The 17,551-nt window shown below is 40.3% G+C and overlaps 1 protein-coding gene and 1 long non-coding RNA gene across 11 annotated transcripts in view; both read left to right on the plus strand.

Moving 5' to 3' along the window:
• LOC118938462 (NLR family CARD domain-containing protein 3) overlaps nucleotides 1-16,341 on the plus strand; it is a 40,703-nt gene extending 24,362 nt beyond the window's left edge. For 5 of the 10 annotated variants that reach the window (XM_090197581.1, XM_090197576.1, XM_090197578.1 and 2 more), the window contains 5 exons: nucleotides 276-449; nucleotides 2,939-3,112; nucleotides 3,279-3,325; nucleotides 12,160-12,198; nucleotides 15,458-16,341. In XM_090197581.1, coding sequence (XP_090053707.1) covers nucleotides 276-449; nucleotides 2,939-3,112; nucleotides 3,279-3,325; nucleotides 12,160-12,198; nucleotides 15,458-16,011 — 988 coding nt within the window. In that variant the 3' untranslated portion in view covers nucleotides 16,012-16,341. The remainder of the gene's footprint in view (nucleotides 1-275; nucleotides 450-2,938; nucleotides 3,113-3,278; nucleotides 3,326-12,159; nucleotides 12,199-15,457) is intronic. The other 5 variants (XM_090197582.1, XM_090197579.1, XM_090197577.1 and 2 more) reach the window with 1 other exon arrangement.
• A 154-nt stretch (nucleotides 16,342-16,495) lies between these two features.
• LOC149979011 (uncharacterized) lies at nucleotides 16,496-16,760 on the plus strand. The gene is made up of 2 exons (XR_016486123.1): nucleotides 16,496-16,585; nucleotides 16,644-16,760. It is a non-coding gene; the product is annotated as an uncharacterized LOC149979011 (long non-coding RNA).
• The last annotated feature ends 791 nt before the right edge of the window (nucleotides 16,761-17,551 follow it).

Consider the following 17,551-nt stretch of genomic DNA (forward strand, 5'->3'; position numbering starts at 1 on the left):
TGTTATCTCATAGAGGCCCATCCTCAGTGGAACACACACACACGATAGTTAACAGAATACTGTATTCTGTCAAATAAAACAACCATTCTAATGCAATACAAAGATTATAATATAATTTTACAAGCACTATAACATAATCTGGCCATTTTCCACGACAGTGTCCTCAAACCTTTGTATATCTATTGTATCTGAACATTTTGAAAAAATATACTGCCACTTTTTTCACAGACAAAGAATAGCAGAGTGATTTTTTAAAATATTTTTTCTCTTTGCAGGCTGTCACACTGTAAAGTAACAGAGGAAGTCTGTGCTTCGTTGGTCTCAGCTCTGAAGTCAAACCCCTCACACCTGAGAGAGCTGGATCTGAGTAACAATGACCTGAAGGATTCAGGAGTGAAGCTGCTCTCTGCTGGACTGGGGAATCCCCACTGTAAACTGGAGACTCTGAGGTCAGTATTCCTCTAGTTGATCAACAAGTGATAACTGTTCACCAGATCCACATGTGTTTACCAGACACATAGTCCACATCACATGTGTTTACCAGGTACACATAGTCCACATCATATGTGTTTACCAGACACACATAGTCCACATCACATGTGTGTTTACCAGACACATAGTCCACATCACATGTGTTTACCAGGTACACATAGTCCACATCATATGTGTTTACCAGACACACATAGTCCACATCATATGTGTTTACCAGACACATAGTCCACATCACATGTGTTTACCAGACACATAGTCCACACCATATGTGTTTACCAGACACATAGTCCACATCACATGTGTTTACCAGACACATAGTCCACACCATATGTGTTTACCAGACACATAGTCCACACCACATGTGTTTACCAGATACATAGTCCACACCATATGTGTTTACCAGACACATAGTCCACATCATATGTGTTTACCAGACACACATAGTCCACATCATATGTGTTTACCAGACACTTAGTCCACATCATATGTGTTTACCAGACACATAGTCCACATCATATGTGTTTTGGTTGTGTTTTGGGTTGTTTTTCCCAATGGTAAATAATGTCCTGCGTCATTTTGGAGACAATTCACTTGTATTAATAGTAAGAATAGAATATGTTTCTGAACACTTCTATGTTATTGTGGATGCTACCATAATAATGTAGGAGTCGTGAATAATGATGAATGAGAAAGTTAGAGCCACAAAGATCATACCCCCCCCCCCCCCCCCTCCTTTCTCACTCATTATCATTCATGATTCTTTCATGATTTTTCTTAATCATGGCATCATCAGGATTCATTTAGTGGTGTTTAGAAACATGTTATCTACCCACGTAGACATCAAATGAATCCAGTCATTCAGTTACTATTGGGCAAAACAACACCAAAACACGACCAAAATAAACTGCAAATACAACCATTGAGTTTGACTCACAAGCTTGATGTAGTCATTGCGTGCAAGGAAAATGGGACCAAATACTAAACTTTTTACAAATGTTATACACTATAAGTGAATTGGTCAGAATACATATGACTTCTTCAAATGGGGGGACTAGATACATAAAGCTCTTTCATTTGTAAATGTTGAAGCAGATATGTAGCAGATATGTAGCAGATATGTAGCAGATATGTATGAGAATAACCTCAAATAAAAAATGACATTATACACTGTCACCTCATATGAAACATTTGATCTCAAATAAAAAAGGCTGGAGTACAGAGACAAATTTAAAATGTTAGCTTCACTGTCAAAATAGATATTTCTGTCTTGACTGATACTGCTTTTTAGACTGTTCTGGTCAGTCTACTCAAATATTTGCACTATGCATTTCTCTCTACAAGCAATATTTTGATAATTTGTCATTTCCAATAATGATACATTTATGAATAGATATGGCAGGTTTCAGGACACTGATATATCTGAATATGTAGAAAAATATACTGCCACTATTTTCACCACTAAAAAATAGCAGTGTGGTTTTAAAATGATTTTACTCTTTGCAGGCTGTCTAGTCACAGAGGAAGGCTGTGCTTCTCTGGCCTCTGGTCTCAGCTCTGAGGTCATTGACTGTTTTGTTTTGGTTGTTTTTCAGAAATACCGAAAATATTATAAATTAATAGTAAAGAATGTATTATGTATTTTTTTTTGTCGCTTTTATTGAAAATGAAAGTAGAATATGGTTCTGAACACTTCAATACTAACCTCTCATCATTACACTAACAGGGGAGGTTGTCAAAATAATTTGTGCCTCTGTAATTGTCTCATTCGTTATCATTCACAATTCATTCATGATCATAATCATGGTAGCATCCACATGAATCTAGAAGTGTTCAGAAACATCTTCAATTCTTATTGACAATATGTGTGAAGTGACTCCACCATTTAGTTTCTATTGGGAAAAACATCCAAAAGAAATGGCAAAATCATCAAGTTTTTAGTCACAAACTTGATGTAATCATTGCATTCTAGGAATATGGGACCAAATACAAAATGTTGTATTACTTTTATACACATGAGAATTTGTCCCGATACTTTTTGTCCCCTAAGGTGGGGTGTTGTAATTTCTAAACGGTTCTCCCGATATGAATGGCACACATACACAGTGGAGCAAAAGATATGTTTACACATGATGACCTCTTCCCTCTCTGCGGCCCATGCAACTTAGTCTTGACATAGAACAGATAACTGCCGATGGCCACCACTATAGTACAACAAAATACATTCTTATGAGAAATAACTCATAAGCATATCATGAAAATAAAACATCTTACCTATGTTACCAACCAATTCTGATTATTCCCCAACAGAGACAAAATAAGAAATAATGCTTCACTGTCCCAATAATTATGGAGGGATGTATGTGAAAATGTAGCAAAAAATATACTGCCACTATTTTCACCACCAAAGAATAGCAGTGTGGTTTTAATATGATTTGACTCTTTGCAGGCTGTCATGGTGTCTAGTCACAGAGGAAGGCTGTGCTTCTCTGGTCTCAGCTCTGAAGTCAAACCCCTCACACCTGAGAGAGCTGGATCTGAGCTACAATCACCCAGGAGACTCAGGAGTCAGACTGCTCTCTGCTGGACGGGAGGATCCACACTGCAGACTGGAGAAACTCAAGTATGTAGAGGGTTTATGTCAATGTTCATTTCAGATGTGTTTGAGTTATCAGGCTATTTAAGACAAATATTCTTACCACCACTTGGACAAAGGTGTGTGTGTGTGTGTTTGTGTGTGTTCACGTGTATCACTCAATGACTGTCTGTTCTTCGGCTCACCCCTACAGTGTGGACCATGGTGGAGAGTACACAATGAAGTCTGAGCTTAGAAAATGTGAGTATTGACTGAATATGACTAAGAATAAGTCGTAATTGAAGTTAAATCAAAGACTACCATTATTAAGTCAAAGACCACCATCATTACTTACTTGATCATATTAAAAAAAACGGTGTATTCAGAAAGTATTCAGACTCCTTCACTTTTTCCACATTTTGTTACCTTACAGCCTTATTCTAAAATTGATTTTTTTTCAATCTCAATAATCTACACACAATACCCCATAATGACATCACAATACCCCATAATGACATCACAATACCCCATAATGACATCACAATACCCCATAATGACAAAGCGGAAAACAGGTTCTTCGAAAGTTTTGCAAATGTATTGCAAATAAAAAAACAGCTACATTATTTACATAAGTATTCAGAACCTTTAATAAGAGACTTGTCTGTAGAGCGCCGAGACAGGATTGTGTTGAGGCACAGATCTGGAGAAGGGTACCAAACATTTCTGCAGCATTGAAGGTCCCCATGAACACAGAAGCTTTTTCATTATTCTTAAATAGAAGAAGTTTGGAACCACCAAGACTCTTCCTAGAGCTGGCCGACCTGCCAAACTGAGCAAACAGAGTAGAAGGGTCAGGGAGATGACCAAGGACCCGATTGTCACTATGACAGAGCTCCAGAGTTAATCTTTGGAGATGGGAGAACCTTCCAGGAGGACAACCAGCACTCCACCAATCAGGCCTTTATGGTAACGTGGCCAGACAGAAGCAACTCCTCAGTAAAAGACACATGACAGCCCCTTGGAGTTTTCCAAAAGGCACCTAAAGGACTCTCAGACCATGATGAAACCAAGATTGAACTCCTTGGCCTGAATGCAAAGCATCACGTATGGAGGAAACTTGGTACCATCCCTAAGGACACAGCTAAGACAACGCAGGAGTGGCTTCAGGACAAGTCTCTGAATGTCCTTGAGTGGCCCAGCCAGAGCCCGGACTTTAACCCGATTGAGCATTACTGGGGAGACCTGAAAATAGCTGTGCAGCAACACTCCCCATCCAATCTGACAGAGCTTGAGAGGATCTGAAGAGACGAATGGGAGAAACTCCCCAAATACACGTGTGCCAAGTTTGTAGCGTCATACCCAAGAAAACTCGAGACTGTAATCGCTGCCAAAGGTGCTTCAATAAAGTACTGAGTAAAGGGCCTGAATATTTAAAAAAAAAAATACATTTACAACATTTTCTTAAAACCAGTTTTCACTTTGTCAGTATGGGTTATTGCGTGCAAATTGATGAGGGTAAAAAAAAATAATGATTTCATCCATTTTACAATATGGCTGTAACGTAACAAGTCAAGGTGACTGAATACTTTCCGAATGCACAGTAAGGCTGTAATTCTACAGAAGCAGAAAACACCAAAGTTTAGAAAGAGTTGCTTTGACACTTTGTGTGTTTGTGTGGGCCTACACACATCCAAACAAGTGGGTGATTTAGTTCAATCACATGAATATTGTTACGTTCCCCAACGAGAAAAGCCCAAATGTCCCTCAAATAGAAGGGAGAGCTAACAAAGAGTCACTGACCAACAACCAAAATGAAACAGGTTTTAGGAGGGGTTCTGAAAGAAACTCATGGGGGGGTGTCCACTGACAACAACTGGGACCTAAAAGGCACCCACCATGAACACTACATTTTCCAAAGAAGAGGCAAACAAAATAAAAACCCACACCAAACTTAGACAGGAAGCAAACTAGAAAGGTAAAACTAAATCCGACAAAGGGATGTTTTTATAGATATATAGATATATATGTATAGATAGATAGATAGATATATATATAGATACATACACATACATATATATATATATATATATATATATATATATATATATATATATATATATATATATATATATATATATATATATATATATATATATATATATATATACACACACACGTATTTATTTATATATATTTATAATTTATAAGTACAATGAAACACTGATGTCCAGCTTTCTTCAGGCAACTTTTCTCCAGGAAGAAGAAAGGTGGAGGTGTATGTTTCATTATTAGCTACTCATGGTGTGATTGTGGTAAAGTACAGGAACTCAAGTCCTTTTGTTTACCCAACCTAGAATACTTCACAATCTAATGCCGACCGCATTACCTACCTAGAGAATATTCTTCCGTTATCGTCACAGCTGCGTTTATTCCCCCTCAAGCCGATACCACGGTGGCTCTCAACGAACTACACTGGATCTTGTGCAAACTTAACTGCACATCCTGATGCCGCATTTATTGTAGCTTGAGGACTTTAATTATCTTCTTATGGCTACGTGGGATGGTAGCACGGTGAAATTGCAGAGCGCAAAAATATGTGTTATACATCAAAATAAAGCTTAACTTTATCCAGCTGTTGTCAGATTTCAAAAAGGCTTTACGGTGAAAGCAAACCATGCGATTGTCTGAGGACAGTGTCCAGCACACAAACGCATAACAAATCATTTTCAACCAGGGAGTTGCGACACGAAAGTCAGATATAGCGATCTAATATATGCCTTACCTTTGAAAATGTTCTTCTGTTGGCACTCCAAAAGGTCCCAGTTACATTACAAATGGTCCTTTTGTTCAATGAAGTCCTTCTTTATATCCATAAAAACTCAGTTTAGCTGGAGCGCTTCAGTCAATAATCCACTGTTTCCCTCCTTCAAAATGCATACAAAATGAATCCCAAACGTTACCAATAAACTTTTCCAAACAAGTCAATCAACATTTATAATCAAACCTTAGGTACCCTAATACGCAAATAAACAATAAAATTTAAGACGGAGAAACAGTCCACTGTCAGGACTCTCCTGTGAGGATCCAAAGATCAGCTTCACAATGGATCAACTTCTACCAGACCCCTTTCACCCGCAGAGGGGAGGAAGGATTGATGTGAGAGGTTTTGACAGCTCACACCCAGTCATAAAATTTAAACAGGAAAGAATTCTCTCTGGCTCTCTAGTATTGGGATGGAATGTCCTTTGTCTCCAGAAGAGTTTTGCTGCCCAAAAACTCTAGTGTCCAAAAAGTGACCACTGGAACAATATTCCGAACATCAGAATGTGGGGAATGATGAGAGATGGTTTATGAAAACGAATGTCTATTTTTTGATGTCATTATAAATGGTTTAAAATGGTGTAATGAAAATACTGTAACTTGGAAAGGATACCCCATTTAGCTGTCAATTCTTCATCCAATAAACTGTGATTTTAGTTTTCTAATAGGATAAATGTTTTGAGAAAACCTTGCACGGTAACTAGCCACGCCCCAAGGGAGGTTAGAAGAGCGTGTCAGTATGATGGAACCGCCCATTTCGACAGAGTGTTTAAAAGGACTGACAAAGAATGAACATATCAGACCAGTAGAGCGAGGAGCATTAGCTAAATGTGGGAAATGGTCGAAACATTGAACCTAAACAAGAGGTGAAAAAATAAACTCACCTTCCTTTAGACAAGAGAGATGAAGAGCTGCAGCTCTTGTCCATCGTAGTCCGAATCCTGAATACCAACACGAGGAGGACGACGCCAGAAGTTCACCTCAGACAATCACTGGTACAGCTGATTAGCTGTCTTGAATCAGATATCGAGAAAAGAAAATCTAAGTGAGACTATCCTACTATGCTCATCACCAATGGGAACTGTCGACATGGCTGGTTATCTTTCAGAGTGAACAACATTAGAAGACGGGAAAGGGGTGACCCTTTTTGGACAATCAGAGCCACACAGTTGGAAGACCAACAACTTTCTGAGAAGGCTTGGTTCCGCCTGAGATAAACAGCGAACGGCATTCAACACATAAATACATTCATTATTTCTTGTCTCAAATGGGCGATGGTTCGTGTGCAAGGTATATGATTTAATGTGAGGACTGTCCTAGAATGTATCCACGATAAGTGTTCTTTTCCTCTATCTCCCCCCTCTCCATCTATTTTGTAACAAGCCATCGTATCTTGTCACTTTTGTCTCATGTAAATGTATTCTGTGTAATTATTTATTGGTTAGTAAATAAATAATGAAACCAATTTGTGTAGTACTGGATAATCAGCAAGGCTGGGGTTCTTGCAGACCCAAGAAGGTTACAACTGTTCAGAATAAGAATTGATTTGAGGTAATGATTAATAAGTGACTGTTATCGATATAGAACTTATATCTTCTAGAGTTTAATTCAGGAGATTGTAACTTGTTAAACAACTTCGTCTGTGGTGCCCCAAATCCTAATGATTAAACTTTTGCTAAACATCATCTAAATACTCTCCTGCATCCCGCCTCACCCAATGTGGCGTGGATCTGCTTTTATTTCCTAAAGTATTTATATTTACTTTGGATCTGGAATCCCTCAACTGAAGCTAGCCAGCTAACTCCAGATATTAGTCAGCAAACCATTGCCAGCAGTCATCAGCTAACCTTCAGCTCGGAAAGCTCTCGCCAGTTCGAATAACGTGACTCTAACCAGAGCATAACGGACCTGTTATTTTTATCCCCGGATTCCTACCGCAAACATAACATTTTCATCTGGAACTTCACAACTAGCTAACCGCAATCCCGGATGACTACTCCTGGCTCGCGTTTCCATCCCAGAGCAAGCACCAATTTAGCTTGAAGCTAGCCCGGCCAGGGCTCCTGTGCTACCACCGAAGCATACTCCTGGGCTACAATATTGGCCTGCTAGCTACCTAGAGCTACTTGGAACCCTGCTAATTCCACGACTGGTCTATCGACGTCAGCGCACGAAGAGGCAAAAACAGACTTACCCCCATCGCGATGCCCCCCCCCAAAAGGCTAACTTTCTATCCCCTGCTATCTGCTTGCTTGCTAACCCGGTCTGCTAACTGCTAAACTGCCGGGCCCTGGTCTGCTAACTGCTAGCTTGCCTGCCCGGTCTGCTAACTGCTAGCTCTTGCTAACTGCTTGCTTGCTAACCCGGTCTGCTAACTGCTAGCTTACCCTGGTCTACTAACTGCTAGCCCATGCTAACTGCTTGCTTGCTAGCCTGCCCTGGTCTACTAGCTTGTTTAGCTCCGGCCTACTAACTGTTAGCTTGTTAGCCTGCTAACTGTCTGAATCGCCGTGTCCCCAGCCAGCCCAACCACTCACTGGACCCATATGTTCACTTGGCTACGCATGCCTCTCTCTAATATCAATATGCCTTGTCCATTACTGTCCTGGTTAGTGATTACTGTCTTATTTCACTGTAGAGCCTCTAGCCCTGCTCAATATGCCTTAACCAACCATGTTGTTCCTCCTACATATGTAATGACATCACCTGGTTTAAACATCTCTAGAGACTATATCTCTCTCTTCATTACTCAATGCCTAGGTTTACCTCCAATGTACTCACATCCTACCTTACCTTTGTCTGTACACTATGCCTTGAATCTATGTTATCGTTCCCAGAAACGTGCTCCTTTTACTCTCTGTTCTGAACATGCTAGACGTCCAGTTCGTATAGTCTTTAGCCATACCCTTATCCTACTTCTCCTCTGTTCTTCTGGTGATGTGGAGGTTAATCCAGGTCCTGCAGTGCCTAGCTCACCTCCCACCCCCAGGTGCTCTCATTTGTTGACTTCTGTAAACGTAAAAACCTTGGTTTCATGCATGTTAACATTAGAAGCCTACTCCCCAAGTTTGCTTTACTCACTGCTTTAGCACACTCTGCCAACCCAGATGTCTTAGCCGTGTCTGAATCATTTTGAGCTTCAACAATTTGAGCTTCGACTTCTAAAAATTCACCTTTCCAGAAACAAGTTTCTCACGGTTGCCGCTTGCTATAGACCACCCTCTGCCCCCAGCTGTGCACTCGATACTATATGTGAACTGATTGCCCCCCATCTATCTTCTGAGCTCGTGCTACTAGGTGACCTAAACTGGGACACACCGGCCATCCTTCAAACTAAGCTTGATGCCCTCAATCTCACACAAATCATCAATGAACCTACCAGGTACAACCCCAAATCAGTAAACACGGGCACCCTCATATAAGTCATCCTAACTATTTCGCCCTCCAAATACACCTCTGCTGTTTTCAATCAAGATCTCAGCGATCACTGCCTCATTGCTTGCATCCGTAATGGGTCTGCGACCAAACGACCACCCCTCATCACTGTCAAACGCTCCCTGAAACACTTCTGCGAGCAGGCCTTTCTAATCGACCTTGCTGGGGTATCCTGGAATGACATTGACCTCATCCCGTCAGTAGATGATGCCTATTCTTTAAAAGTGCCTTCCTCACCATCTTAAATAAGCCCCTCTCAAAAAATGTAGAACTAGGAATAGATATAGTCCTTGGTTCACGCCAGACCTGTCTGCCCTTGACCAGCACAAAAACATCCTGTGGCGTTCTGCATTAGTATCGAATAGCCCCTGTGATATGTAACTTTTCAGGGAAGTTAGGAACAAATATACACAGGCAAGCTAAAGCTAAGGCAAGCTTTTTCAAACAAAAATTTGCATCCTGTAGTACTAACTCAAAAAGGTTCTGGGACACTGTAAAGTCCATGGAGAATAAGAGCACCTCCTCCCAGCTGCCCACTGCTCTGAGGCTAGGAAAAATTGTCACCACTGATAAATCCGCTATAATTGAGAATTTCAATAAGCATTTCTCTACGGCTGGCCATGCTTTCCACATCGCTACCCCTATCCCGGTCAACTGCCCGGCACCCTCCACAGCATCCCGCCCCCACCATTTCTCCTTTACCCAAATCCAGATAGCCGATGTTCTGAAAGAGCTTCAAAATCTGGACCCCTACAAATCAGCCGGGCTAGACAATCTGGTCCCTCTCTTTCTAAAATTATCTGCCGAAATTGTTGCAACCCCTATTACTAGCCTGTTCAACCTCTCTTTCGTATCGTCTGATATTCCCAAAGATTGTAAAGCTGCCGCGGTCATCCGCCTCTTCAAAGGGGGAGCCAAACTGCTACAGACCTATATCTATCCTACCCTGTCTTTCTAAGGTCTTCGAAAGCCAAGTTAACAAACAGATTACTGACCATTTCGAATCTCACCATACCTTCTCAGCTATGCAATCTGGTTTCAGAGCTGGTCATGGGTGCACCTCAGCCACGCACAAGGTTCTAAACGACATCATAACCGCCATCGATAAGAGACATTACTGTGCAGCCATATTCATCGACCTGGTCAAGGCTTTCACAACAGTCTTATTGGCAGACTCGACAGCCTTGGTTTCTCAAATGATTGCCTCGCCTGGTTTACCAACGATTTCTCTGATAGAGTTCAGTGTGTCAAATCGGAGGGCCTGTTGTCTGGACCTCTGACAGTCTCTATCGGTGTGCCACAGGGTTCAATTCTCGGGCAGACTCTCTTTTCTGTATACGTCAATGATGTTGCTCTTGCTGCTGGTGATTCTCTGATCCACCTCTACGCAGACGACACCATTCTGTATACTTATGGCCCCTCCTTGGTCACTGTGTTAACTAACCTCCAGACGAGCTTCAATGCCATACAACTCTCCTTCCGTGGCCTCCAACTGCTCTTAAACGCAAGTAAAACTAAATGCATGCTTTTCAATCGATCGCTGCCCGCACCTGCTCGCCCGTCCAGCATCGCTACTCTGGACGGCTCTGACTTAGAATACGTGGACAACTACAAATACCTGGGTGTCTGGTTAGACTGTAAACTCTCCTTCCAGAGTCACATTCAGCATCTCTAATCCAAAATTAAATCTAGAATCGGCTTCCTATATCGCAAGAAAGCATCCTTCACTCATGCTGCCAAACATACCCTCGTAAAACTGACCATCCTACCGATCCTCGACTTCGGTGATGTCATCTATAAAATAGCCTCCAACACTCTACTCAACAAACTGGATGCAGTCTATCACAGTGCCATCTGTTTTGTCACCAAAGCCCCATACACTACCCACCATTGCGACCTGTGCGCTCTCGTTGGTTGGCCCTCGCTTCATACTCGTCGCCCAACCCACTGGCTACAGGTTATCTACAAGTCTCTGCAAGGTGAAGCCCCGCCTTATCTCAGCTCACTGGTCACCATAGCAGCACTCACTCGTAGCACGCGCTCCAGCAGGTATATCTCACTGGTCACCCCCAAAGCCAATTCCTCTTTTGGTCGTCTTTCCTTCCAGTTCACTGCTGCCCATGACTGGAACGAATTGCAAAAATCTCTGAAGCTGGAGACTCGCATCTCCTTCACTAGCTTTAAGCACCAGCTGTCAGAGCATTTTACAGATCACTGCACCTGTACTTAGCCTATCTGTAAACAGCCCATCTATCTACGTACCTCATCCCCATACTGTTATTTATCTTGCTCCTTTGCACCCCAGTATCTCTACCTGCACATTCATCTTCAGTGTTTAATTGCTATATTGTAATTACTTCGCCACCATGGCCAATTTATTTCATTAACTTACCTAATTTGCACTCACTGTATATAGACTTTTTGTTTTCTTTTGTTCTACTGTATTATTGACTGTTTTGTTTATTCCATGTGTAACTCTGTTGTTGAATGTGTCGAATTACTATGCTTTATCTTGGCCAGGTCGCAGTTGTAAATGAGAACTTGTTCTCAACTAGCCTACCTGGTTAAATAAAGGTGAAATAGAAAATAAAAACATGTAAAAAAAACTTCTTGGGATCATTTACGTCAACATCAGCTGGATTGCAGCGAGCCAAATTCAAATTAAATTACAAAAAATATTTAATTTTCATGAAATCACAAGTGCAATATAGCAAAACACAGTTTAGCTTGTTGTTAATCCACCTGTCAGATTTCAATAATGCTTTTCGGCGAAAGCTATCCAAGCGTTTATGTAAGTAGAGGTGGAGCTGACCACTAAATTGTTTTTGTTTTTTTTGCAGGTCATGTTTTTTTTTGTTGGCAACACTTTGAAAACAAAGGTAAACATAATGTCCGTCTCTTCATAAGGCCACAGTCTTCTTAGTGTGACGTCTTGGTGATGCCGTCTCAATGTTCCCTAGTCCGTTCTGAGATGTTTGAAGGATCTGATATACATTACATAATGACAATGGCTAAAGTACAGTTAGGCCAAGTAATACATGGATAACCTTTCAGATATGAGGGCCAGGAAAACAGCCCAAGGAACATGTCTGGCTAAGAAGAAAACAGTCCAAGGAACATGTCTGGCTAAGAAGAAAACAGCCCAAGGAACATGTCTTAGTCAATCATTATTTATATATACACACTCTCACACACATTTACAAACAGCTAGCCGCCAAGTAGATTGGTCACGAAAGTCAGAAAAGCCATAAATTAAATCGCTTGATCTTTGGATATTTGCAATCATGAGACTCCCAGTTACATAATAAATGTTCCTTTTGTTCCATAAAGATAATTTTTATATCCAAAATACCTCCATTTGTTTGGCGCATTATGTTCAGAAATCCACAGGAAAGAGCGGTCACGACATCACAGACAAAATTCCAAATAGTATCCGTAATGTCCACAGAAACACGTCAAACGTTATTTATAATCAATCCTCAGGTTGTTTTTAAAATATATAATCGATAATATATCAACCGGGACTTTAGCTTCGTCAATAGGAGATAGAGAGACACAATTACTGCTCCAAACTGTTGCGCAAGCAAAATTCTTGTGACACCCAGCTATACACTGACACGATGTGATCTTTCTCGCTCATTTTTCTAAATAAAAGCCTGAAGCTATGTCTAAAAACTGTTCACAACACGGGGAAGCCATAGGGAAAGGAATCTGGTTGATATCCCTTTAAATGGAGGGAAGGTATGCAATGGAACATGGAGCTTTCAAAATAGAGGCCACTTCCTGGTTGAATTTTCCTCAGGTTTTCGCCTGCAATATCAGTTCTGTTATACTCACAGACAATATTTTGACAGTTTTGGAAATTTTAGAGTGTTTTCTATCCTAATCTGACAATTATATGCATATTCTAGATTCTGGGCCTGAGAAATAGGCAGTTTCATTTGGGTACGTTTATCATCCAAACATCAAAATACTGCCCCCTACACTCAACAGGTTAACTGTTACATGATTCATTTAATTGGGTAACAATTAAACATAGTTAGTGGATTAAATAAATAAGTCATCAGATTAATGACAGTATTGTCACAACACCAGTTATGCCCTTTGTAAGGCAACCAAACAGGCAAAACGTCAGTACAGAGATAAAGTGGAGTTGCAATTCAGTGGCTCAGACACGAGACGTGCATTGCAGGGACTCCAGACAATCTCGGATTATAGGGCTCTCGAGTGGCACAGCAGTTTAAGGCACTGCATCTCAGTGATTGCAGCATCACTACAGACACCCTGGTTCGATTCCAGGCTGTGTCACAACTGGCCGTGATTGAGAGTCCCATAATGCGGCGCACAATTGGCCCAGCGACGCCCAGGTTTGACAGTTGTAGGCCGTCATTGTAAAGAATAATTTGTTCTTAACTGACTTGCTAGTTAATAACGGTTAAATAACAAATGTATATTCAATTAAAACTAAACTTCGTGTCAATCCAGCCGCCGTGTCAGATTTCAAAAGGCTTTACGGTGAAAGCAAACCATGCTATTATCTGAGGACAGCGTTCCGCATACAAAACCATGAAGGCAGGTGCGCCACGAAAGTCAGAAATAGCAATATAATTAATGCCTTACCTTTGAAGATCTTCTTCTGTTGGCACTCCAAATTGTCCCAGAAACATCACAAATGGTCCTTTTGTTCGATAATGTCCTTCTTTATGTCCCAAAAATGTCCATTTTATTTGGAGCATTTGATTCAGAAATACACGGTTTCAACTCACCCAACATGACTACAAAATATCTAATAAGTTACCTGTAAACTTGGTCCAAACATTTCAAACAACGTTCCTAATCCAACCTCAGGTATCCTAAAATGTAAATAATCGATACAATTTAAGACGGAATAAACTGTTTCTAATACAGGATAAAAACAATGTGGAGTGCGCTCCTGTTCACGTGCACCTAAACAGTAGAGTCCACCTGGAGTGACACTTACAATGAATAGGACTACTTCTTAATTTCTTAAAATAACAAAATTGAACAATTTCTAAAGACTGGTGACATCTAGTGGAAGCCATATGAACTGCAACCAGGTTCCTAATAAATAGGGTTTCCCATAGAAAATCCTGTGACCTCAATTTTTTTCCCCCTGGGTGGTTACTGGCAACATTTCTCCCAAATCCCAAATAAGAAGCCCAATAGCCCATATAATAATAACACATTCAATTGCCAATTGACATTTAGTTCCCTTCAGTTCGTATAGCCTACATTATCATTCCATTAATTTACATTGTTTTGTTTACCTTCACTTGCGTCATCTGTAAATGCTGTCACGGCCGTGTGACTGTTGCTGAGAATCGTTAGTAACAGTTGATAACACAACAAATACATGTAGGCTAATTCAATCTGTATGATTCAAAAGTGCAACCCATGCCTTAAAAGTTTGAACCCGACTCATGGCGCTGAACTTGGCTATGTCATCACACAGTTCCATGGTTAGAGCAGCAAAAGACCAGGGTACAGCCTACTATTGTACACTATTCTCCCTGTTATAATTCTATGTACATTAACCTTCCAGCATTACCATAGGTTGAATGTTGCAATTTTCAGAATGAATCAAACCACTGTTTTCATTCCTTCTCCAACCCTGTTTTTGAAGGTTCATAAAATGAACCCTAAATAATTAATTTTCTAATCTACGAATTGGTGCTGAAACAGAGATGAAAATGCATATATTTAGGATGGCTTTCTTTCATTGATCCCTTATATTCTGAACACCTTCTCTCCATATATTCTATTGTATCTGTTGACTAAATTCTAACTGAAAGGTACACTGTATTTAAAGTGATGGCTTAAGATAAATGCACTAAAAACCCCACTGAATGAAAACTCCACGGGAAAATCTGTTGGCCAGCAAGTGGGAGGGTTTTCATCTGTTGAATGAAATGCATTCAGAGTGCGCAAGGTAGCCACACCTGCAGAGTTTTACACGACTGAATAAGATAAGTCTAAATACCAAATACTGAGAAGTGCGTAGGAAAGGCATACATTCCTAAGTCGAGAACATGCCCTAAATGAATCAGTGAAAAGTGAGTTAAGGCTCTAATGTTAATGATGATGATTCCTAATATTGTGTCTGGTTTCATCCATCAGATGCCTGTGATCTCAAACTGGACCCAAACACAGCATACAGATACCTCTCTCTGTCTGAGGAGAACAGAAAGGTGACATGTAGGAGATTGATGAAGCAGCCATATCCTGATCACCCAGAGAGATTTATGGACCGTGGAAATGTGCTGTGTACAGAGGGTCTGACTGGGCGCTGTTACTGGGAGGTAGAGTGGAGTGGAAAAGATAGTTACATAGGAGTGACTTATAAAGGAATCAGCAGGACAGGAAAGCAAAGAGACTGTGGGCTTGGATACAATGACAAGTCCTGGAGTCTGTTCTGCCCTAAAAACAACGCCTGGCACAATAATGGTCACACTCACATAGACGTCCCCCCCTCCAGCTCCCACAGACTAGGAGTGTATCTGGACTGGCCAGCCGGCACTCTGTCCTTCTACAGAGTCTCCTCTGACACACTGACCCACCTGTACACATTCTACACCACATTCACTGAGCCCCTCTATCCAGGTTTTTATGTTTGGTATGAGGGCACTTCGGTGTCCCTGTGTCAGGTGGTCCCTTTGTCTAACACAACATGATGTTTCACTCTAATGGTCATGTTCAGTAAGACATACTGGAGCAACAATGTAGAATATCTCTCTAGTGTGTAAACATATGATTTTAAATATTCATGAATAAACACCATTGAAGTTGACAGACATTGGGGTCAACTGGGGTCATTAATTAATTGTAAAAACTGGTTTCCTTTCGAAATCATTGATCTTGTTGTTATTGGGATTCTTGGGGTTTGTAAATATTGTTGTCAAAAATATTTATTTGTCTTGGCACGACAATCTTGTTTCTGTATAAACTCAATTCCACTGAATGAAATGTACATGTGACTAATAAAGTTAATCAACCAGATGAAAGAAGAGGTGTAAATGTTTTAATATTGATCACAATATGACAGTACAGTAATAGATGACAGAAGAGAAGTGTAAATGTTTTAATACTGATCACAATATGACAGTACAGTAATAGATGACAGAAGAGAAGTGTAAATGTTTTAATACTGATCACAATATGACAGTACAGTAATAGATGACAGAAGAGAAGTGTAAATGTTTTAATACTGATCACAATATGACAGTACAGTAATAGATGGAAGAAGAGGTGTAAATGTTTTAATACTGTTCAGAGTATGACAGTACAGTAATAGATGACAGAAGAGAAGTGTAAATGTTTTAATACTGATCACAATATGACAGTACAGTAATAGATGACAGAAGAGAAGTGTAAATGTTTTAATACTGATCACAATATGACAGTACAGTAATAGATGACAGAAGAGAAGTGTAAATGTTTTAATACTGATCACTAGATGACAGAAGAGAAGTGTAAATGTTTTAATACTGATCACAATATGACAGTACAGTAATAGATGGAAGAAGAGAGGTGTAAATGTTTTAATACTGATCAGAATATGACAGTACACTGAATGAATGTACAGTGTGGTGGCAGAATTGGTGTTGTAATTTCTAAAAGGATAGGTTCTGTGTTGGACTGTGATGTCATGCCTTTCATAGACTCCTGGTATGTCTCACCCTAACACAATGCCATTGTGTTCCGGAACTTTTGCTTGTATAAAATAATTCTCTGTTGTATAACAATATGATTGTGTTATTACCTCCCACTCTATAAGGGACATGTAACCGTTTACTCTTTGAGCTCCTTCCCTGTGAAATCAGTTCTCCCTCGCAGCTGCTTGATTAAAGGTTTTTCTCATATACAATGAAATAGACTCTGCCTTGATCTTTGAATCGTGATGAAAGCGATGTGACTTTTGACCTGTTTCACTTGGCTTGGACCCAGACATCTCCCTGGCCACAACTACAAAAGGTATTCAAAAATCTCTCTGTTTTCCAGCCGAGTGGTGAAAGATCTCTTGTCCTCCTAGTCATTTATATCCAACTGCCGATGAGCAATGATACATTTTATCTGTCATTTCTCTTCATTATTTATCTTCATATGACAAGGATTAACAATTATTTGCCAGTAGATTGTCAACGTGATTCATGAGGATGACTGCTAGCTAAGATTTTGAAAGTATGATGTTGACGTGATCAGTCTAATCAAAGC

The sequence above is a fragment of the Oncorhynchus mykiss genome, chromosome 13, assembly GCF_057628025.1.
Source record: "Oncorhynchus mykiss isolate SJ-2025 chromosome 13, ASM5762802v1, whole genome shotgun sequence".
In the NCBI taxonomy this organism is placed as follows: Eukaryota; Metazoa; Chordata; class Actinopteri; order Salmoniformes; family Salmonidae; genus Oncorhynchus; species Oncorhynchus mykiss.